The following is a 25,204-nucleotide window of genomic DNA, read 5'->3' on the forward strand; positions in this document are numbered from 1 at the left end:
TACATTCAACCTATCAAAATACTATAATAATTTCGGCAGAATCCTGTTTACAAATTGAGCATATCCATCTACGCACCGGTGCAAAAATAACATTCTTCAAATACAATTGATGCCAGTATGTTCATAATGTTACATTCACAAGTTTCGTATACATTCGACCTATCAAAATACTATAATAATTTAGGTAGAGTCCTCTTTACAAATTGAGCATATCCATCCACGCACCTGTGCAAGAATAACATTCTTCAAATACAATTGATACTAGTATGTTCACAACGTTACATTCACAAGTTTCGTATACATTCAACCTATCAAAATACTACAATAATTTCGGCAGAGTCCTGTTTACAGATTGAGCATATCCATCCACGTACCTGTGCAAAGAAAATATTCTTCAAATACAATTGATACTAGTATGTTCACAACGTTACATTCACAAGTTTTGTATACATTCAACCTATCAAAATACTATAATAATTTCGGTAGAGTCTTGTTTACAAATTGAGCATATCCATCCACGCACCTGTGCAAAGAAAACATTCTTCAAATACAATTGATACCAGTATGTTCACAACGTTACATTCACACATTTCGTACACATTCAACCTATCAAAATACTATAATAATTTCGGCAGAGTCCTGTTTACAAATTGAGCATATCCATCCACGCACCTGTGCAAAGAAAACATTTTTCAAATGAACAAATTAACATGCTTGACACTTTACATATGGGTCCTCTATACATTTAGAATTAAGAACAAATACATTGTGTACAAATGAAGTAATGAACAAATACATGATATACAAATGAAGTAATGAATAAATACATTATGTACAAATAAAGTAATGAACAAATACATGATGTACAAATGAAGTAATGAATAAATACATTACGTACAAATGAAGTAATGAACAAATACATTATGTACAAATGAAGTTCTGACCATATATATGATGTACAAATGAATATACATGATGTACAAATGAAAGAGTGAACATATACATGTTGTAGAAGTGAAATAATACGACGATCATCGCCTACTCGGTGCCGCAGGGAGGTCATCTCCAGTGTCGGGGTGGCTGTCGTCTGCGTCTGCCCTCACCAGGCTGCTCGTCCGTATCTGGCGTCCTGTCATGTCGATGTGCTGCATGTCCGTCGTCTTCGCCCATAGGTACTGGATAATCTATCTCCATGTGAAGCGGACAGGGAGCTATTATTATTATTATTATTATTATTATTATATGCATGCATTTATATGTATTTATGTAAATGTTTATATATATGCATATATATTATATGTAAATAGTAATATGTATAAGTGTCTGTTATATATATCATATAAATACATACAAAAAAATTTCAGCCACTCTAAACAAAAAAAAATACATGTTTTTGGCAGTATCATAAAAAAGAAAATTCAAATACAAAAATACAAATACTAACCTTAAAGAAAAGTGCTTCTAAACGAAACTTTTAGCACTCTAAACTTAATCAACTCCGATTATCAAACAAGCTTTCGATCAAACAAAATTAATTTCAAAATTTATGAACCAAACATTGAGAATGTGTCTTACTCCATCTCGAGTTTATATACGCACGCCCTCAACGATTTGAACCCCACTTGTTGTAACGGTCACCTGCGCAAACGTTCGACCTGTCCTTCAACAGTAACCTATAGCTTTTCTCCTCCCCGTCTTTCTGCAAACAGGTATTGCTCTGTTCGCCCATGTAAGGAGGAAAAACGACAAAGTTTAGGCTGAAGCAAATCTTACTGGGAAGCAAATCTCGCTGGTTCATCCAGTGAGATTTGCCATGCGTCGATAGCCGAGTGAATGGATATTTCAAATCCTAAATAAATCTCGCTACTTGATTTGTCATGTATCGACACGAGCCATTCTCTTAAAAGTAAATCTCGCTACTCGGATTAACGAGATTACGTCATAGTCATTTTAGGAAATATTTTTCGGGAAAAAACTGTACTTATCTATCTCTTTAACCCGCAATGGGAGCAAACTGGAAAGAACTGTTAGGGTATTCTCTGCTATTCATGTTGTCATCTATAAATAAAGCCTAAACATTTGGTAAATGGTACAAAGGTCGAGCTCGCTGTTTTTCTCAGTGCGCATGTGCGGGTGCTGCGAGCTGTTCGCTCGTTGAATGTTTCGGCCTTTTTATGGTGGAAATTGCATCTTCCCGACGAAACATCGTCTGCCCGCTTCACTGATAGCCATCCCGTTTCGTCTTCGTATATCGACTTCTGTCATGTCTTACCGTCCCAATTACCAAGGGGGCCGCCGGGGCGGCGGTGGAGGCGGACGCCGGGGCGGCGGAGGCGGCGGTGGCGGCAGAGGACGCGGGGGACGTGGCGAGCAGCGGTGGTGGGACCCGGCATGGCGTGCCGAGCGCCTGAGGCAGCAAGCCGCTGAGGTAGCATAACAAAAATTTCATGCGGTTATGTTTCAATTCTAGGGTTTAAACAGCATCAACTGTAATTTGTACAGATGCATGGATAATAGAATTATGCAATTTGTATAATGGAGATCATAATTTTGATGTTTAGAAAGAAGTACTGGATGAAAATGAGTGGTGGGGTAAGATGGAGCAAATGAAGAGGAGCGGTGATCAGGAGATGATAATAAAGCGTAATTACCGTCGGGAAGACCAGCAAACCTTGTCTGATATGGCTTATCAGTTGGGGCTTTACTTGTAAGTGTTCGCACGTACTTCAAAAAAAAAAAAAAAGAAAATGAAGAGATTTTACTAAAGAAGAAAGACTAATCAAAGGGAGAATAAAGAGTCCTCCCAAGAAGATGAAAAAAGAAAGATGAACAGATAGGACTCATTACAACACAGCCAACCAATCAGTCAATATGCAAAACACATCCCCTTGAAACAGCCTGCGGCCACAACCTGTCTACATGTACTTTGAACCTTGACTTTACTCAAATTAATGCTGTAAAATTGTTCTGTCTGTTTATATTTGAGTCATGCATTCAACATCAAAGGACATTTTAGGCCTACCTCTTCCTTTATTCTTGACGTAGAGCATATAGAATCAATTGCAGTGGTTATATGCAATATTATAAAAAATGGTGATATTGTACTATGATGATTTTAGTTGGAGTAAATAGACCTGATGCCTCCAGTCTTTGCCATGTTCCTATCATGCTTTATAAGAATCTGCAGAGTAAGGCTATACCGTGTTGAGTTGTTGTTCTGTGCTCGTAGATATTAATAGCCATTGAAATGAAATTCCAAGTAAATATTTAGTTTTGTAGTCTGATGTGATTTGAATATATATGTGTTACAAAAGCTATGTGATTCAAATGTACATGCATTAGTTATTTAGACTAGTTGATTCTGAACTTTCCTGTTATTGGGATTGCGGTGGCGATGCCATAACAGCAATTCAAATGGTAGAACTGCATGTTTCTTGTCAAAATAACTTTCATAAAATTTGAGCTGTCTACATTGGAAATGTTCACCAAGAAAACCTCAGTGTGAAAAGTAGGACATCTGATCTGTGGCAGTTCAATTCTGGTGCTTTAGCCACCTTAACCAACCAATGGGATTGTTTGTGTATTCCTTGGCTCTTGGTCGCACTTCAATTTTCTAAATTAGGACAGTATAAATTTTGAAGGGCTTGGTTTTCATAATATTATTGTGACGGTGTTTGCATAAACTAATGTTGGCTAAGTTTCTTCTTACAATATCTCTTCATTATTTTCTGCTTGTGGAAAGAAAGCCATGCGTATGACAAAGGGAAGGCACTTGTTGTAAGCAAGGTTCCATTGCCAAATTATCGGGCTGATCTTGATGAACGTCATGGATCGACACAAAAAGAGGTGTGAATGTTTTATTAAGTTCAATTCTTGTTTGGAGGCCAAGACTGTCTATACTATCTTGAATAATGGACTTTTCCGCAGATTCAAATGCCTACAGAAATCGAGAGAAGAGTTGGTAATCTTTTGGACAGTTCAAAAGGTGCAGTGCCTGTTGAAGATTCCTCTGGTGCATCCTGTAGTTCCCGTGAGGCGGGTTTGGCTGCAAAAGCCTCTAGTGCATCTTCTCAGGGGACCAAAAAACTGTTTGTGACTGCAGATGATACTCAACCTGCCTCTGCATTGAATAATGATATGGCCAAGGAGAAGCTTAGTGCAGAACTTAAGCATGAGCAGGAAAGAGCAAAGGTACATTTCTAGTCTGGGTGTGCTATGAAATTTTCAGTTGCAACTCCTTGTGTTCAAACAGAAAGCTGAATTACTTGGCAGATTTGCTTACATTAAGTTTGGGTGGAGGGATGGAATGTTGTTTCGTCAAACTCTGGCTACAAAACATAAAGAAGATATTGCTTAGTTCAGTGACTTAGTCGTTGGATTTAGAAACCCTTCATCTCTCCACTTTACCATCCTTCTTAATGATTAGACCTTTAACGAGGGTGTTGAGTTTAGATAAATGACATGTTTTCTTTCATTTTTTACAGGCAAGTAATAGTGCAAAGACTATGCAGTCATTTAGAGAAAAACTTCCTGCATTCAAAATGAAATCTGAGTTTCTTAAAGCTGTCGCTGAAAATCAGGTGAGATTCTTTTAATTGAAATGAAGTTTAAGATTTCATAATGTTATTTCTCATTGATTGACAAACGTCATGGGGAAAGGTTTTTTTTTTCCATGATTTATTTATTTTATTTATTTTCATTTCTCTCTCCTAATTGTACTTGGTTGGAGATTGATTAGTCTTCTTCAAAGTAGTGTTCTTTTGAGGGGATTGAAAATGTTTTTTTTTTTCATTTATAATTTGCTTTCTACTTTTTCCTTCATGGGGTTTGGCATGTTGGGTGATGCTGTGGGCGGACTACTAACTTTGTTGTGTTTAGGAATCCGAAGCTTGAATCCATAATGTTTTTACACCTGCTGATTTTTTTTTTTCTTTTGCTTGGATCTAGTATCGGTGTTAGATTGAAAATACGGGCATCCAGCCATCCCATTTTTACTAAATATGATCAACAATTCAGTTTTTATCCACAAATTGATAGCATATTGTATTTTGAGTTGAAAAATTCTATACTTGATTAATGTTCATATCACAATAATCATCTTATTGCTTATTTCTTTTTTGGATAGAAAGAGGAGATTTATTAAGAGAGTGAAAAAAATTACAGAAGGGAGAACAAAGCGTCCTCCAAAATAAACAAAAGGGAGCAAAATGACCTTCCAAGAATGACAACAAAAAATTATGTCAAGTCAATCCTCCAATTACATTGCATATCTCTCAAGGAAACAGCCTCTAAACACCATAAGAAAAAGCTGAAAGTGATGCTACGAACATGGTTTTATCCCACAGAAAAAATGGGGATTGAACTTACCCCAAGAAGCCCCTCTCAATCCTTTCATTTCTTAATCCACAAAGAATGGTATAACAAGTACACTGCCGCAGGATCATCCTCTGCACTTCTTTCAAAACCACAGAAGTCTATTTGCAGTTAGTTGGACCATGCCAAATCTCACCTAAACACCAAACGAATTACTCCATAACAGCCTAACGGCCTTACATTGAAAAAATATGTGCGCATTATCCCCTGGTGAAGACCTAGGCTGAATCCTTGTGATGTCTCCTCACATGTATCTAATTATTGGTTTTTTTTTTTGTTATGAACCAAAATCTTGGTAGAAGCCTTAAATTTTTAAGAAAGTTTTCCTACCAAATAAATCTGTCTAGAGGAAAGAAGGGCAGGCATTCAACAAATGAATCAAAAAAGGTTTACAAGAAAATGACTAAAACTATACCCTCATCCCCTTTAAAGATTCTTGCATCAGATCTAAAATGATAGGTAAATGGTACCAGAATCTCCACCAAATGCATAAGCTCCTCAACTTCATCTAATGAATGAAGAAAGAATAAGCTTTTTGACCCCCCCTATTGATAGAAATCTCTTATTATTTTTCTTTTTATAGATCACTACCATCTTTTCAAAGTTCGGATCTACTTGAATTTTGAAAATTTCACAATCAAGTGGTGCTTTTGTGCCTGCATGTGGGGGTGGGGATAGGGTAGAGATAGACATGGTTATGGCTTATTGATATGTGAAGGGCTAATCCCTTTATGTAGCAGTTTTTAAATTGCAAGGATTAAGTTTATCGAAGTGTTTGCCTTAGATTGCCTCATTGCCTACTAGATTGCCTTAAACTAGAATTGCAATTTATTTTGTATAATGATCATATTTTATTATTTTTTAAAAGGAGTTTAGTGCCTTTTTTCTGTTTTTCCGGTAATGCCATATGCACTGATCCCTCCCTCTTTGTGCACATGTGTGAAAGGAAATTGTTCATGCTACTGGTAATGTTTACATGGTTGCCATAGGGTCTCATTAGTTTTGGTTGGAAATATAGGTATTGGTAGTTTCTGGAGAGACTGGTTGTGGTAAAACCACACAGCTCCCTCAATTCATTCTTGAAGAGGAAATATCATCTCTACGCGGTGCTGATTGCAGCATAATATGTACTCAACCACGCCGTATATCTGCCATTTCTGTTTCAGCACGGATAGCTTCTGAAAGGGGAGAAAGTCTTGGTGGAACTGTTGGTTACCAGATCCGCCTGGAAGCAAAGTGCACTGCTCAAACACGACTACTGTTTTGCACCACTGGAGTATTACTTCGGCGATTGGTAATGTGACTTCCCTTTTACATATTTTTTTACATCTTGTTTGTTGATTACATTTATGTTTTCTTTTCCTTCTTGTATCCATACATGCCTTTTCCCTTCTTTTTGGGTTGTAATTTGCACATTCTAGACCTTGACACACGTATTAAGTTAGGTTGTGAAATTTTTTGAAAATGTCAAAACACTTCGCTTTTTGATATCTGTTGGTAAAATATGAGATATTAGTAGAGTTCGTGATGCTGGTTGTGCCCTCTGGGTATGAATTTGTAGGATGCTGCTATATACAAATCTGTTGTCTAATTTGTAATTCGGTTTTTTTAATTAGTTCTTGTAATGCTCTGTGACTTTTTATGTTGATCTTTGCATGCCTAGGCTCTGAAATCTTCTTTCTCATTAGTATTATTATTATTTTTTTTATACTTTTTCTTTTTTGTTCTCTTTTCTTCTAAGGAGGATTTCTCAAGCTTCTTTTGTACATCTTTACTCTTCAATAAAATTCTTCCTTTCTATTAGTGGGGGAAAAATGAAGCTATGGTATGGAGTTGTTCTGTTGGTGTCCCTTTAAGTGTTAGCTTCTGGGGTGTTTGGGGTTTTCTTTGACTGATTTGTAAAGCGATTTTGGTGCCCTGCCATTTTTATAATTGTAACTTTAGTTTCATTTGTTGGAATAAATCTTGTTCTCTAGCTCTTGGGGTTTCCGCCCATTCCCCGGACTCCTCATATACGGGAACTTTGTGCACCATGCTCCCCTCCTTTTTATCTGAAAGATTATTTCATCTCAATTTTATCTTAAACTGCAGGTTCAGGACCCAGATTTATCAGGTGTGAGCCATTTGCTAGTATAATTGTAACTTTAGTTTCATTTGTTGGAATAAATCTTGTTCTCTAGCTCTTGGGGTTTCCGCCCATTCCCCGGACTCCTCATATACGGGAACTTTGTGCACCATGCTCCCCTCCTTTTTATCTGAAAGATTATTTCATCTCAATTTTATCTTAAACTGCAGGTTCAGGACCCAGATTTATCAGGTGTGAGCCATTTGCTAGTGGATGAAATACATGAAAGAGGTCTGAATGAGGACTTCTTGTTGGTGATATTGCGGGACCTTCTTCCTAGGAGACCAGATCTACGTCTTATTCTGATGAGTGCTACCATTAATGCTGACTTGTTCTCCAAATATTTTGGAAATGCTCTTACCATCCATATACCGGTATTGCTGATTAGTTTTTCATCAAACCATTGGATTTTTGTGTCTGTTGATTAAATCTTATATTTACGCACTATTTTTTCCTCTTGGCACATTGGCAGGGATTGACATTCCCTGTGGTAGAGTTATTTCTTGAAGATGTGTTGGAAAAAACTCGTTATAATATCAAATCAGACTTCGACAATTTTCAAGGGAATTCAAGGAGGAGGAGAAGAGAGCAAGATTCCAAGAAAGATCCTTTGACCGAATTATTTGAGGTATGCTTGAATCTTGTTGAATATAATTGTTATCATTTTTTTTCCCTGGGTGGTGCAACTAGTACCTTTTTTTGTGAATAGAATTTGGAGATTATCAGTGTGTTAGCTATTTTCTTCAAAATTTACTGTATATATTTTAAATGATTGAATTTGGTTTATAGAAAGCCTTGTATGACTTATAATATATTGATGTTGAATGAATAAATAGTTATAATATTTTGCTATGTGAATATACATTGTGTTGTGAGTACCATGGGGTGGCTACAGTGTGGCAGTTTGGTGGCTGGGTGGGTCATGGGTATGTTTTTAATGTTCTATTTATTTATATTGTTTGTTTGTTTGTTCGTTTTATTTTATTTAACTTTATTTATTATTATTTTTTGAGTGGGGGTGTTATGTGTATGAGAAATATGTTTCTTATGGCCAGACGTGCTGTTGATTGTTAGGGGATCACATTTTAGTTGAAAATCTGTACCAAGGTGCCTTTTGTAAGCATTAATGTTGTCTGGCCATGAGATAAGACTATTGGGCTTAATGGCTTATAGTGCCTTAAAGTTCAAGATATTATTACTTTTAGATAGTAACAGAAATATACTAAGAGAGGAAAAATTAATTACATAAGGGGAGCCAGAAGCCTTCAAATTAAAAAAAAAAACCTGAAACTCCAATTCAAACTAGGGGCTGGCCTATTTTGGTACCATTTCTATTTTTCATTTTCTGTTTCATTTCTGTTTAGTGAAGAAACATTTATGGGAGCACATTTGTTGATGTTGCTAACTTTCTATTTCTATTGTCAATTTTCTGTAATTTTCCAAAGAACTTAAAACCAAATTTTATGATTTCAGTGCAACATCTAGGCAGAATATGCTAATGTCCAGAATTAAATTATGTGAATTAAATAATCCATTTTATATGTAATTTTTAGTTAAAAGTTGAAATAAAATAGCTGTGTAAATTTAAAGTATCAACTTAAAAAAAAAAATTCATAAAATACTATAAAATTTTTATATATAGTATGTCATTTTAGAAAATATTTTGTACTAATTTTCAAGTGAAGATTGTTCTCATAGCACTAAAAAGTGAGTTTTGAAATATAATGATTAAGTAAAATAATTATAATAATTGATTTCTTTTATCATAATATATATTTTAATTTGTATTATTTTTTTGTACTTTTATTATTCAATCATATTTTTAATTGTTATTTGTTTCGAGGAAAAAAAGGGCATTTATTCGGCCAAGTTTTTAATTTTTATTTTAGTTTTAGAAATATTAATCAATGCACTGTTCAGTTTTTATCTTTTGTTTCTATTTTCATTTTCATAATTTTTGATAGTGATACCAAATGGCGTCCAAAGAAGAAAGCTTCTTCTTAAACCCTATTAAACACTTCTTACCACCATTCAAGGAAAATTTCTGTCCTCAAGGATTTGGATAACTGTAAAGCTATCTTATCCAACAAAGCTTTGATAGCATTCCCATTTCCCATTGAGCGCCTACCTTTATGCTTCTATATCCTGACCACCATTCTCGAAAATATGAATGCCTAATCCTTAAAGAGGACTTGCTAGCATGTGTGAAATATCTCCAACCAAATCAGAAGACTCTGAGACATACCCATATTTCTCACAAGATTGATCCAATAATACGAAACTATCTTGGGCAAAATAACTATTGTAATCAGTCCCATTCTCAGATTCATCATCCCGTTTCATTTTTCCCTCTGCACAGCCTCTCTAACTCTCCTTTGCATCTGCTTCTACATGCTGAGAATTCTTCATATCAACTCCTGCTGCACCCCTACCCCACAAGTACACACTTTAAGAGACCTTTCTTCTCAGGCTTTTGCTTATCACTACCAAGCTTCTCCCTAGCATTATAACCCAATCAAGATGATTCTGACTCTTGTGATCCTTAATCTCCGCATTACTAGCAGCACAATCTTCACATTTTGATTCAAAATTCTCTGCCTTAATTACTTGATTTGGAGAACTGAGGTTTCCAACAGGAAGGTTACGGTGGAGGGGAGAGGTGTTGTTTGTAAAGCTTAAGCTGAAGGGTATTGCACTTTGATGGTGGAAGAGTTGAGGAGCAGGGTGCCTAGCAAAATCACCATGTTGATGTACATGATAATGAAACTGCAGAAGCAATTCTTATCGGTTGATTGAGGGTAAAAGAAGTCTATGCTTTGGAATGTCCCAGAATAGATGACATAAGTGAAATATTGTGTGCATGATGCTGTTGATCTGGCAAGTTATGCAATGGTGACGCCATGATCACTTGCATGGTGTCTTACTTTGGGTCCATGGGGAAGTCTTGCATTGCAATAAACAAAAAAACAATTTTTATTTGACAAATAGAGGCAAAGTTTTCAGAATAATAGAGAACATTGGTCAATTTTTTTTCTACGTCACACTATCAACCAAGGAAAATAGTTTAGAAGAATTGGGTCAAGGGATTGTTGGGTTTAGTTAGTAGTTAATTTTGTATTTTGTCTAATTAGTATGGGATTATGTGTATTTGGGGGCTTTCTTGTAACATTTATGTATTTTAGGGTATGTTTTTAATTTCATGTAGTTTTAGGGGTATATATGTGATTTCATGTGTTAGAAGCTCTCTTTTAGATAATGAGTGGAAGCCATGTAGAAGGTGGTTGAATTTGAATTGAGAAAGTGAACGTGTGTTCCCCACTTTTATCTCCTCTCTCCTTTCTTCCCTTTTCCTTCTTCCCCTTTCCTCCCTTCTATCTCTCATGGTTGCAGATCATTGATGCTGTCCCGTCATCAGTTGGTATCAGAGCCCAAATTCAATCTCCATTCTCCATTTTAGTCCTCCATTTCCCCCTGCTTTTCTCCATTCTTCTTCTTCTTCTTCTTCTTCTTCTGTTCTGATATCCTGTTCAGTCCCCAGTCCCGTGCTGCCCTCTTTCTTCTTATGTGTTTCTCTTCTCCTTCTTTTCCCTCCCTCTCTTATTTCTAATTCTTTCTTATAACTCTATCTCTCTCTTTGATTTCTGATACTCCCTTTATTCTCTTTCTTTCTCCTATGTTCTGTCTAAAATCTGTTTCTGTTTTCTTCTCTTCCCCCCTCTTTTTCTTCTCTTCTTCTGCTTCGTCTTGTTCTTGTTCTTCTTTATCTCTTTCTTAATTCTTTCTGTCTCTCTTCTATTTCTAACTTCTTATCGTTGTCCTTCATCATCACCAGTCCTAGATTTCCAAAAAAATCGAAGAGCTGTTCTGAACTTTTCAAAAAATTCAAGTTGTGCCCCCAATTTTTCAAACACATCGTTCCCAGAAAATTCTCGAAACACTTCCACCATCATCAGAAATCGAACCCCCTGAAAGCTTCCCCCCCCCCCCCCCCCCACCCCCTCTTAAAATTTCATCACCTTCTGGCCAACAATGAAGCCCCATGCGCTGGCTGAAATTTTCCAGTGACCAACCCCTTCAAAATCCACTCTTCTGGGATATATCTTGACAGACTGTCACTACCATTTCAATTCACCACACTTCAATCTACCACCTTCCATAAAATTATCTCCGGAGGACCCTCGATGGTGGCACATCCACCCTACAACCTGTTGACCTGCAAATGGAGAACTGCCAAAGTCTTTGCCTATTGCCAAAATTGCGAGAAATTGCTCCAGCCATTATATTTTGGGTTTTCTCCACGATATTTTGACATGCAACGAGATATTTGCACTATGGACATGATATTTTGCAAGAAAGTGTGATAATTTTCTACAAAAAGGTGAGAAATTGTGGCTGCCAGCACTAAAAAACAGGCTCTGTTGCTGCATTTTTTGAATTGTCAAAGTGAATTTGTTTCATTTCATCATCACACTCGAGGTCAAAGGTGAATTGAAGATAGTTTTTGAGGAATTGGAAGTAAGGCTTGTGGCCAAATTGTTAAGGCTTTGGGTGATATATAGTTGCAGTATATATAAGTATGTCCAGCAACACGGTGACAGCTTATTGGAAAAAGGAATGGCTCTTGTTGCTCTCTGGGCATAATACTGAGCCACTGCATACCTTTCTTCAGTTCGGGTAAAAAATCTGCAAATTCATTATTGATGGAAGTTGTCCTCTGAATTTGATTTCTAGGAATGGAGTCATTCGTATGCAACTTCATTTGGAATCCCATCCAGAGGCTTATTATATATCTTGGATTGATATTACTACTCTACATGTTTGTGAAAGATGCTTGGTTCCTATCTACATGGGTGATTATTTTGATAACCTTTGGTGTGACCCTTGGTGTGATATCATATCTATGAATATTGGCCATGTACTCCTTGGTTCTCTTTTTGAATGGTTTGGGTGTGACTCAAAGACATGAGAACACATATATCTTCCAGTATAATGGGAAGAAAATCATTTTGAAGCCTGCCCTACCAACCAACCAGAGAAAAGAATCTGCGATAATTGATCATGTTATGAGTTGTTCAACCTAAAGACACTATAAGCAAGGAAATGAATGTGTTTGAGGACGTTTTAAGTCCTTTAGACATTCCTATTGTAGAGTTTGTCATTCCTGATGTGTTTATTGATGCCAACTCTCAATTGAAGTCTATGATGTTGTGAAAGGAATGTGGTTACTTTTATCACTCAAGCGCTGGCTTTCAAAGAATCCAAGTTTGCTTCTTACTTATGAGCCTCCAACATTTCAAAATTCGAGGCTGAATTTTTTCCAACTGGGTGAGATTTGATGTAGGACAGGAAGCAAGACCATGGGAAGATCCTTGTTGGAGAATAATTAAGAATAATTGGGTCAAGGGATTTTTTGGTTTCGTTAGTGTTTATTTTTAATTAGTATACTATAGGATTATGTGTATTCAGGGCCTTGTTTGTAATATTTGTGTATTTTAGGGGTATATGTGTACATGTGTTAGATGCTTTCTTATAAATAGTGCGCGAAAGCCATGTTGAAGGTGGTTGTTGAATTTGAATTGAGAAAGTGAATGTGTGTTTCCCCCTTGTATTTTCTCTCTCCTCTTTTCCCTCTTCCCTCGTCCCTCTTCCCCTTTCCTCCCTTCTGTTTCTCATGCCTGTAGATCATTGATGCTGTCCCTGCATCATAGGGGGATGGAAAAATAAATTTTGGTTGTGGGGGTGGGTGAGAGGTGGAGAAGAGGGAGGTTACCCACTCTCAGATGCACATATAGATGCACCAATGTTGCAATGTCTGGATTGTGATTCCCTAAATGTGAATTTATGGGCTAGCAAGCTGGAACGGTCTTCCACCGGTCACTGGTAGACTCTTTTTGAGATTCAATGATCCTCTATGCACGTGATCCTGGAATTCTGGTGAGGGAAGCCATGGATGGGAAGGAATAATAGTGGGCAAATTTGATTTAGGCAGAAATAATGGGATTTGATCAGAGATACCAGAATTTTTGTGGGAAAAATTTCAAATGGCACAGTTAATTTAGAACACAGGAGAAGAAAGTTTCAGATGAGCAAAAACCCATCCTTTTTGGCACAATAATGGAAAGAGTTGGGGTTTTAGAACCATTGACAAGTGGGCTAAGTAGCCCTGAGTGAGGCTCATTTTAAAAATGGGTTGGATCCAAAGTGCAGCTCAGGTGGTGGGCCAGAGGATGCAGTGAACAGTCCTTCCCAAGAGCATTTTATTTGAGCTTTGAAAAGGGCAGGAGGCTCAGAGGCACTCGCTGCATAGGACAAATGCAGAGGATGGAAAAAATCAGGCAATGATGGCATACGCTGGAGCAGGAGGGAGAGATTTCAGTAATTTGATGGGCCTTGAAGAATCAGGAATTTCACCACAGCAAAGGAACTTGGTCAGAGTGCATTCAGTTAAGGTTTTCCGAAATGACTGAAGATTATTGGAAGCCTATGAGGCTATGACTGAGTGAAGATGAAGATTGTTGGTGGGAGTTTGAATAATAAGAATAAAGGGAAGAGGTGATGGTTTCGAACAACTTTGAGAAGATACTTTCAGATTTTGAAGATGAAGAGGACAATTCAACATCCTTTTATGATTTGGAGGATGATGAGATTCTGATTGAACAGTTGTGGAAGATGGGAGGAGGAGCAGGTTAAGCTGAAATGGCACACTTGAATTGTGGAGTTTTGATGCATCGGAGGATGTTGGCATTGTTGTGGCTGCTGTGGGTCTTAGCCCCTGTTTGGAACGTTTTAAAAAATAAGTATTTATTTTGAAAAGTACTTAAGTATTTGTGTCAACTAATACTGTTTGATTTACACTTAAATATTTTTCCAAACTACAATTTTTTTTTAGGAAAATAAGTATTTTCTGAGAAAATATTTTTCTAAAAATAAGTACTAATATGAAAAAGTACTTATAATAAGCAGTCCCAAACTACTTTTAGAGAAGTCCTTTTTCTAGAAAAGTGCTTTTCTATTAGTTGTTACAAACAAGCCTGCTCAGAGGCTTGGAAATCAACAGATGGAGAGTCAACAGGTAAACATTGTAAATTCCAATGAGATTCTTCCTATTTCTCTGTTATCTCATACAAACTTTGAGTCACCTAAGTGCCCCAGTGGGTTTGAAGCTGAGGGGAATTTAAAAAAGATTGACCGTTTGGAAGAGGAGTGGAATAACTAGGTTTCTTAAGAACTTCTAGGTTAACTGGGTCTTAATTTGGACAATTCAACATCACCCATGTGTAGTGAGGGTTTTAGAGAGGATGATGTGCGTGTCATATCTGTCTCTGTGGAGAACAAGATGTCATCTTGTTAGTTGGGATGCCATTGTTTAGTAGACCTAAGACTAATTGGGGTTTCTGTCTTGGAATCATGGTATCTAAAAACATCTCTTTAATTGGAGAATGGTTATGGAGTTTCTCCTAGAGTTTAAATTCCTGTGGCATTAGGTTGAAATTCATTGAATGGACGGTATACTAAAGGAAGTGGCAATGTTTCTCATGTTAGTCCTTGGAAATTCATTTCTAGGTTGCTTGATTGTTCTTTATTCTGACTTTTTCAAAGAGGGTATGGTAATAGAATTCAGTTTTGAGAGGATCTTTGGGTGGGAGAGTCTTTGTTGGAGCCGTTTGAGCCTTGTCTTTTTAGATTATTCACCATTCATAATGCTTCATTACAGTTTTTTTTCCCCTTTTTAGAAAGTGCTTTCTTTCTTGGGAGTACCAGTTCATTAGGAATCTTAATTAAAAGAGAGGTTGATGAGCTTACTTCTTTGCTGAGTTTGCTGGATTCTTTTTGTTAGATTACCACTTTACCTAAAGGCTTAATTTGTTAGATTGTGGGCCAACAATGTATGTCAAGCTTTAACACTCCCCCGCACGTGCAGCCCAACAGTATGTGGAGAGATAAAGACACGATGATATCACCCATTATAGGGAATACAATAATTTTTAAAATACCACACAATAGACACAGGCAACAAGACTAGAACCCAGGACATCCTGGTAACCAGCTATGATATAATGTTAGATTACCACTTTTCCTAAAAGCTTAAGTTGTTAGGTTTTGGGCCAACAATGTATATCAAGTTTTAACACGTTTGTTCTTAAAAGTTAAAACTATGGGAGATGGTCGGGTCCAGTTTGGGGATTCTTTGGGTTTCATTTCTTCTAAATCTTCCTTTACTCATTTTTGAAACTGGAATCTTATCATGTTGTTTGGAAGGATAAGGTTTCTTTTAAGGTCCGAGCTTTCATTTGTACCCCAACTCTTAATAGAATAATATGAACGACTTGTCAACAGTTAAGGAGGTCCTCAGTCCAGATAGATGCATGTTGTCTTGCCATTCCTATGTGCACTTTTTTCTTCATTTCTGGGTGGCTAGGCAGCTTGATGTGGGTGGCTTGGTGAAATGTGTATTAGTTCTTACTAGGTTTTGGGAACAGTTGAAGAGGGAGGGTTTTATGGATTTGCGCAACATATGCAATTCTTTGGACATTATGGCTGAGGAACGCAAGGATATTGAAAGCTCAGATTCCTTCTCTGCTGTGGGATAGAGTAACTCTCTTGCTTCTTCCTGGGCTCATACATTTGTAATTTTTGGGGGAATGTCTCTGTTTGATTTTCACAGGGATTGGCATACAGCTTTATTGTAATTAGTTGATTCATGAGGATGTCTTATCCTCCACCCACTGTATGTGTACATTTGTTTAGATTTTAGTGAATTTTTGTTATTAAAAAAAGTTACTTGATGACACCTGCTTGTGAGAAACCAGCCATCTGATTATGAAGAGTATTTTCTGGAAAATTGCCTGCTGCCTTAGAAGAAAAAGTGGCTGAACTGTACCCTTTTTCCTTCTCCTTTTTTGCGCGACACTATTTTCTACCAAACACGAAATCCCTCCACCCTCTAATACCTTACTTTGGCCTCTTGTACGATTAGCATCCTCTTCTAGCTGAACCCTTTTTCTGGATTTTTGAAGTTTGGAGATGCCTAGGTGGTAATGGAATTATTTGGTTAACTAATTTATTTAACACAATTATAAGACCTAATAAATGCAGTGGTGGAAAAGCATTTTAATACTGATATACAAAAATACTGGAGATTTCAAAATTTTTAGTAACTGTCATGGGATCGAACTGGAGTTATACAATGAATCTTTGGGAAGAGGATAATTAAACAAAAATTAATGTTACAAATGAGGTTTTCAGAAAACTACAGAACAACTATATATCTATTAAGAAGATCAATTGAAAAGTTTAGGGAAAAGAATAAAAAGACTTGCTCATGGTTTCATTTTTTTGATTGCAAAAGAAGAATTTCATTGACAGAATAAGAATATACAGCTAGGAAAATAAGACATCTCCTTAACATGGTCTGGAAAACCCTTCCAAACACAAAGAAACAACCTGAAAATTACAAAACAAGAGAAAAAAAAACCAACATGAACTAACACTCCAACACATAACACCAATCATGCTGAATATTAGAAAAGCTCTCCCCCTTAAAATTCCCCTGCTCCACACACCAAAGAGAAGCAGAATAGTGTATCTTTTCCCAAACCTGTAAAAGAGACGACTTCTTTCCTAGAAAATATGTGCATTACGCTCCACCCGCAGCCCCCAAAAGACAGCAAAAAAAAAAAAAAAAAACACATTTCCAGAGTGCTGCCCTTTCCTTTTTCCTGCCAAAACCAGCAAAAGACACTGCTAAAAAGTCCTCCACTGCCTCAGAACTCACCCAACATTTGCGTAAAATACCAAACAACTTATTCCAAACCCTTCAAGCATAGTCACAATGAATGAACAAATTCGCTGAAGATTCTAAACAATTAAAACAAAGAACACAGAGGTAGGAATAGCCTTCAAAGGTCTCCTAACCTGTAGCAAGTTATTGGTAGTAATTCTATCTAGCGCAGCCAACTAGATTAAAGCCTTGATTTTAAGGGGGACTTTGGCCTTCCAAATGGAACTATAGAGAGGAAAAAGGTAAATTAGACCAATTCAAAAAATCAAAAAAAGATTTGCAAGAGTATACCCCCCGAAGGATCCAAAGACCAAGACCATCTATCCTCCTCTAAAGAAAAATGACAGTTATTCAACAAGACTAGCAAAGAGGATAGCTCTACCATCTCCTTATCATTTAATGATCTACGAATTGGAAATCCAAGAAGGCAAAGGACCACCTGGATCAACACAAAAGAAGAAATGGAACCATCTTGCCCTGAGCTCAGACGAAAAAGGCGTAGGAAAGAGGTGGACAAATCTGCATTCGCCAACCAAGGGCCTTTCCAGAAATGGATACTACTACATCTTCCCAACAGGGATTTAATATGGAGAATGAAGAGGGGATAACTTTAAGAGATAGATTTCCACACTCTTCGAAGAACATCTAAATCTCAAATTAGTATCCCGCTCTTTCTCATCTAATCCATACTTTTTAGGTAAAACTTCTTCAGCGGAAACCGCTTAAGCCATTTAGTCAAAACTCAAAAGAACAGTGTTTTTGGACACTAAATTTCCAATACCCAAACCACCCTCCTGTTTAGGCCTGCCCACCACTCCCCAACTAACCAAATGATCCCTAAAACCCAGAAATCCGTCATAATCTTCTCAATCTTATTTGGAATCTTGAAAACTGGAAGAAAATATAAAGGGATACTTGGAAGACAAGCTTGGATAAGCGCTATTCTACTTCCAAGAGAAAGAAAGGGCCTTTCCACCCATCCAATCTCTTGGAAAACCTTTCCACAGTAGGATCCCAAAAGCTAGCAGATCTAGGGTTACCCCCCAAGGGAATTCCAAGATAGGATAGCGGACAATCCAAAACACTACACCCCACCTCAGCAGATAACTCCCTAACACTCTCAACAAGCATATTGATAGCTGCAATACCGCTCTTCCTTAATATTAAGCGCAAATACCTTCTTGAAAATGTGAAGGAGACCCAAAATATTCATAAAAAGGAGGGTTTATGATCCTCCAAAAAGAAAATAGTATCGTCAGCAAATTGAAGGTGCGGCACCTTGGCCCCCTCTCACCCCACCTCCAGGCCTTTCAATAAACCTCTAAGCACTGCTCTATCCACCATTCTACTCAAGTATCACCCTCTAAAACCAACAAAAATGGGGTAAGCCTTGCCTAATCTCTCTAGTAGCCTTAAACCAAGATTTAGACTTGCCATTCACTAAAACTGAGCAAGCTCACATTATGCAAACAGCCTCTAGGTTCTAATCCAGTGCTTCTATCTCTCACCAAACTCCTCCCTCTCAAAAATCTTATTCAGGAACTTCCTGTTCACTCTATCATAAGCTTTCTCAAAATCCAACTTATAGAGGATTCCCTTCTTCTTCCTTCTCCAAATGTCCTCAACAACCTTATTAGCAACTAGAATGGCATCCACAATTTGCCTATCCCCCAAAACAAACTCTTAAGTCTTAGAAATCATTCTATCAAGCACCGTACTTAGCCCATTAGCTAAAACTTTAGTGATGATATTATGAACACTGGAAACTAAGCTAATGGGTCTAAAATCTGATACCTTGATGGATTTATTCTCCTTCAGCACTAGAGTTATGATAGTGGAATTGATACTCTTACTTAAAATCCCATTATGATAAAATTCATTAAAGAACTTAAGCAAGTCAGCCTTCACCACCTGCCAACCAAACCACCTCCTCACCAGACAAAGAGTCCCACTCTAATCCTTTAACCATAGGTCTACTACCAGCTTCCTCGAAATACAAATTAGAATAAAACTCGGTGATTTTAGAAGCAATTTACTCTGATGAGGTATAATGATCCCCTCACCCACTTCCAACTCCCTAATTAAATTCTTCCTCATTTTCCTATTAGCTATCTTATGAAAAAAATATAGAATTACGATCACCATCTCTAATCCATTTAAACTTCATATTCTGCCTCTACCTTCTCATTTCCATGAAAATCACCTCCTCCAATTCATTCTTCAAAGATACTCTTCTCATCTCTTCCTCCCGTGATAGAATTTTATCTTCTTCCTTCCTATCTAACTTAGCCAACTCCCTTGAAATGCTAGCCTTTCTAAATCTTAAGTCTTCGAACACCTCCCTATTCCAATTTTTCTCTCTTTTAACTTCTTTAGTTTTTTCATGAATCTAAAACCTTCCCATCCCCTCTCCACACCCTCATTCAAAAAATTTCTGACTAAGGGCTGAAAGGAGTCATGATCCAACCACATATTTTCAAACCTAAAAGGAGTAGGTCCCCAAGCAACCTTCCTCGATTCCAATATGATGGAGAAGTGGTCGGAAGTGGGCCTAGGTAAAATAGATTGAGAGAGATTAAGGAACTCACCCTCCCACTCTGTATAGAAAAGGATCTATTGAGCCTACTTGCCACCACTCTGGCACCACCCATTGATCACATAAAATTTGCATTATCAAGAGGAAGGTTTATCAAGTCTTAAACCACACTCCCTAATAAAAGGAGTCAATACTCACCATAGTAGCATTAACTTTATTGCCTCCTTTCTTCTCTCGGGATAACCTCACTGCAGTAAAATCACCCCCCACAATCCAATTAGGAGAACAAAAGCCAAACGCACAGCAAAGCTCATCCCGAAAGGAGCTCCTAAGGGTTAGTCTAGAAGGATCATACACCGGCAAAACCCACCAATGGCCCTGGCCTTTCACTTTTACTAAGATGGAAAGAGAGAAAAAGCTTACTAGATTATCCACTTTAACAATAGAAAAAAGAAGAAGTTAAGTTTAGCTGTGGCTCCTAGTAAAAAGGGAGTATGCAGTAGGTATGTTGATGTTGTTAAGTATAAATGCAAGGTAGAGTAGTGACAAGCGTTCAGACTACAGATGGAGAATCTAGGGTATTAATCACAATAGGTGTGCATCAAGGGTCTGCGTTGAGTCCTCTTTTTGCAGTAGTGATGGATGGACTTAATTGGAGTAACATTTTCTTGACTCATGAAATTAGAGATGAAGTATAACTGAAGTTAGGATTGTGGAGGTGAAGCTTCAGAGGTTTTAAGATAAGACAGAAATATTGGAGACAAGAATAGACTTGATGATTGAAAAATTAATAGCACTAGTAGATTTTGATACATTGGTTCTACTATGCAATTTAAAAGAGAAATTGAAGAAGATGTAAAACTTATAGTTAAAGTAAGTTGGGTAAAGTGTAGTAGTACTTCAGGTATGTTGCATGATTGTAGAACACCCTTAAAACTAAAGGGAAGTTCTATAAGACGACTATAAAAGCAGCTATGTTATATGGATCAAAATGTTGAGCAACTAAGAAACAACATATCCAAAATGTAAAAGTTGCTGAAATAAGAATGTTAAGGTGGATGAGTGGTATTACTCTAAAAGATAAATTGAGGAACGAACAGTTTTGTCATAAGATAAAATCACGGATGGGCAGTTGAGATGGTTTGGGCACCTGCAATGTAGGTCAAACAATGTACCAATGAGGAGTGAGCTTGTTGCTGGTAGGCAGTAGAGGATATTACCTAAAACTCTGCAGATTGGTGGGAAAGGTTCATGTAGTTGACTGCACCTTGTGGGTTTTAAAGCTTGGTTGTTGGTTGGACTCGAAACAATTGAGGCTTTAGTTTGCCTTAATTTTATACAAGTGTCCCCAAATGAGATGTAGCATTTTACCATCTGAACCAGATCAATTGTAATTTTTAGAACACACCCTTCTGTTGGAGGTCACAGGTTCAAGATGTGGAAACAGCCCCTTGCAAAAATGCAAAGGTAACGCTGTGTACTATAGACTCATTGTGGTCTGCCCCTTCCCCGGACCCTGTATACATGGGAGCTTCGTGCACCCGGCTTCCCTTTTTTAGAACACTCCCTTCTCTCTTCCAGCAAGTGCACAAAGCTACCCTTTTACTTGTCAGTCTGTCCCATTTACTAATAGCCCAATAAACCTCATGTTTACTATTTATAAGCACATCATCTTGTCTGAGCCCAACCCCCTAACTGCTACTGCCACTCACTCGCTTTGATCTCCTTGAGCTGCTGTTACAGCACTACAAACATGACAGCTTTGGATCATATTTGGGATTTTCCTTTTGGTCACCATCTTTCATGACATTGAGCCATCATCAATCCTTCATATTAGACAGAAGTCGTGGATCTGACTTCTGTACTTCCTTCTAAACCACAATTGATCCTAGGGAATGACAAAATAAACCCCAATCCTTGCCATTCCAGCCCCGTGGAACAAATACTGAATAATTTTTCCCAATTTTCTTTAAAGCAACATCAAGAAATCTACCTACCCTGGTTGGTTGAACTGTCAGCTGGTAATTGATCCTTCCAAATTCTCTTTTCCAATGAAAATGTTCCAAACGCGTGAAAAATGAAGATAAACACTCACTAATCAATCCTGCCTCCAATAATGAGACCATAGGCCATCAATACCATCTAAGATTCTTTTCACACACCTGATCGCTGCTGCCTACGCCAACTTTCCCCAATTGCAGCTTGAATATTTTTCCTCTGATTTGGGGAAATCTATCTCCATCACAATCAGTTGCCTTCTTCACAATAGAGGGATAGAGGGGATGTTCGAGAGGGAGAGATATGAGAACAACCATCTTGGAGCAGTGTCCTTGGTGCTTAACTTTTATGTATTAGTTATTTGACAATATCTTATTTAGAGGGCATTTTAATTGTTCTGAATCTTCTGATGTTTCATTCATAGAATCGACCACCATTCTGGGAATGTCATTGCTGCTATTTGTTTCAGTCACTCACTTTCAGACCATTTTCCTAAAAAACAAATAATTAATCAATTTCAGTTATTCCAAGTGCACAAAAAATCATTAGACTCGTGACAATTGGCAGATTCTGGAATAGGCCAAGTGTCGGAAACTAATGACTGTCATGGAAAGCAATTGGCTTTTTTTTTTTTATTAATATTTTTTTTTGCTTTGCTCCTTGTGCTAGAATGTGACAGAAGTAATGTGTTAGCTTTACCATGATCCCAAGAGGGGGGGGTGAATTGGTATTTTTTAAAAATTTAACCCCTAGGTATTCCTTCTAACAACAGTATGTTCACAACCCTATGGTCAATCTAGTGCAAGTAATATAAATATATCAGAAATTAAATGAAACGATTTAATTAACAACACATGCACCAGAAAAACAATAAAGTAAGATTGGCACACAGAAATGTTATCGAGGTTTGGTCAATTGCCTATTTCCCCGCCTTGGCTAACAAGTACAAGGATTACCACGATAGTTGCTCACTTAAACGGGTGGAGCGACACCTATACAAAGCAGGCCAATTAGCATAGAGCTGACCTCAACCTTTACAACAATCCTTAATTGGCTGGATTACCGCCCCCTCAGGTCACGCCTGGAATCACTCAGATTTACAATCAAATGGTACAATAGAAAAGTGCTTTCACGTAAAGCAGATTTGTACCCAAATGCGTTCAATCACATACACCACAAATGATTTAATATGTAAGCTCAGTGTGGTCTAGTATTTCAACTCATATATATTTTCTATCAGTGCAATGCGTACGTGAGAGTGTCAACAAGCAATTTTTGTATTTCAAGATGTTCTCAATCAAGGTGCTCAAACAAAGATATCATGCAAGTTTTAAATATTCCAAATAGCAGAATATGTCAATCACTTCAAATAGTGTATATGCTTGGTTTGCAAAGGATATGCAATCTTTGTATTCAGCAAATGATGTACACTTGAATAAATATTGCCACAAAGATTAATATCACAAACACAAATATCTTTTCACAAATATATCAATATAGATCCCACAAGATATTTGAGTAAGTTTGAAAATATTTTTACAAGCCAAAAACAAATACAAGCTTTCTAAGATATTGCAATACAAATGCAATACTCAGAAATTTATGAAAGTCTTCTTAGGATAGACTTATGAGTAAAACCCCCTAAGAACACTTAGGTTTAGCTCTCAATGAAAATCAAATCAATCTCACAACAATGAGAGAGTAAACCTCTTTTCACAAACACTCAACACACTTATAGAGGATATGGAAACTTGAAGAAGGTAAGTTTGAGTGGTATGAATGAGAATATAAACAGTAGGAATAGAAAGTATTTTTGCTTGAGAGAAAATTTTTATTTTTTGTTTGCTAATCAGGTTACTAATTTTCCCAAATGAAAGGGTATATATAGACACCCCATGAATTATGACCGTTGGGGACAAGGCTGATATTATTAGAAAAGTTTTAATGGCATTTTAATTAATTTAACCCTATTTAAAACATTTTAACCATGGTAAAAAGTCAGGACAACCCGAGAGATCTGGTCGACCAGAACCATTTCGGTCGATCCAAGTTCATATGGGTCGGTTGACTGGGCATATATTGAACTTGGGACTCGGTCGACCAGGGGAAGGCGAATTGTTCATTTCGCGCTGTTCGGTCGACCAGAGGAAAATGAACTGAGCCTCTCGGTCGACCAGACCGTTGGGATTTCTTTCGGGGATCCTCGGTTGACCAGGTTGGTGCAATACAAATTGGGTTTGGTCGACCAGGTGGTCAAAATGTTGACCTAAGAAGGTTTCGGTCTACTGGGGGATTTGAACTACAATGGTTCGGTTGATCGGGACATGGTCAACTGGTTGACCCAGGCCGTTTAGGTCGACCGGGGTAGAATGAACTGCCTTGGCCGGTCGATTGAAAGTGCACAAAGTGTGTATTTCGGTCCTGTTTTGAATCACAAACACCCTAATCAAGTGCCTAACATTCATGAGTGCAAAGGTGAGTGTCCTAGGGTCATTTATGGGTCCTTTTGAAGACACCGAAAAAATCCGGTGTCGGTCGACCGAAGGGTAAACCCTAAAGGTCATTCTAAGGTCATTTGTATTATGAGCTTACGTATTATACCATGCATGTGGGGTGTGTGATTATTACAAGTAAAACCCTAATTTACTATTACAGACCCTTTACAAAAATGAATTATATATTACAATATGAAATTATTGGGTCTTGACTCTTCACTATCTTCCATGTGCATTAAGATCTTTCATTCTGAGTTCCTGCACATAACCTCAAACACTCATTAGATAAAATGAGTATTCGTCATAATCAAAACCGGGCGTAACCTATATGGTCAACATAATGTTTGGTATAGGAATGATGAGGATTTCTCTATGCTAGTTGTTACAAGCTATTTAGAATGCTAGATTTCAATCTGGTATTAAGTTTAGTGCATTTATTGTACTGCAGTACCTCCAGTTTATGCCTATATTTAATTGAAGGCATAAAATTGTAATTGGGATCCTTGTATTTCTTCAATGCCATGTTTAATTTTTTTAGCTTTTACCCTTATTAATTATTCCTAATGCTTGATATCAAGGATGATCTTTTGTTTACGACAGTTCAATTTTTCCCTTGACTGAATTTAGGATTGCATATTACAGCGTGAAAAAAAAAATTTCCTGGTTTTATCAGATACTTATTACAGCATTCTTTGTTTGTGTAGGACGTGGATATCAATTCTCAATATAAAAACTACAGTTCATATACAAGACAATCTCTTGAAGCTTGGTCTGGTTCGCAACTTGATTTGGGTCTTGTATGTTCCTTGAGAAGTTTAATGTCTGTTTAAAAGTTACAGCGCCTAAATCTATTCTTTAAAGAGCAAAAGATGCTTGTCAAGGCACCTTGAAAGCGG

The 25,204-nt window shown here is 37.3% G+C and overlaps 1 protein-coding gene across 2 annotated transcripts in view; it reads left to right on the plus strand.

The window, feature by feature from the left end:
* Nucleotides 1-2,066: 2,066 nt before the first annotated feature.
* LOC131146049 (DExH-box ATP-dependent RNA helicase DExH1) overlaps nt 2,067-25,204 on the plus strand; it is a 38,061-nt gene continuing 14,923 nt past the window's right edge. The window contains exons 1-9 of one of the 2 annotated variants that reach the window (XM_058095324.1): nt 2,067-2,428; nt 2,562-2,707; nt 3,747-3,846; nt 3,928-4,191; nt 4,485-4,580; nt 6,392-6,667; nt 7,669-7,872; nt 7,971-8,126; nt 25,013-25,105. In XM_058095324.1, coding sequence (XP_057951307.1) covers nt 2,159-2,428; nt 2,562-2,707; nt 3,747-3,846; nt 3,928-4,191; nt 4,485-4,580; nt 6,392-6,667; nt 7,669-7,872; nt 7,971-8,126; nt 25,013-25,105 — 1,605 coding nt within the window. In that variant the 5' untranslated portion in view covers nt 2,067-2,158. Of the gene's footprint in view, nt 2,429-2,561; nt 2,708-3,742; nt 3,847-3,927; nt 4,192-4,484; nt 4,581-6,391; nt 6,668-7,668; nt 7,873-7,970; nt 8,127-25,012; nt 25,106-25,204 lie in introns of those variants that run through there. The other variant, XM_058095330.1, reaches the window with a different exon arrangement.

Source organism: Malania oleifera, chromosome 1 (assembly GCF_029873635.1).
Source record: "Malania oleifera isolate guangnan ecotype guangnan chromosome 1, ASM2987363v1, whole genome shotgun sequence".
In the NCBI taxonomy this organism is placed as follows: Eukaryota; Viridiplantae; Streptophyta; class Magnoliopsida; order Santalales; family Ximeniaceae; genus Malania; species Malania oleifera.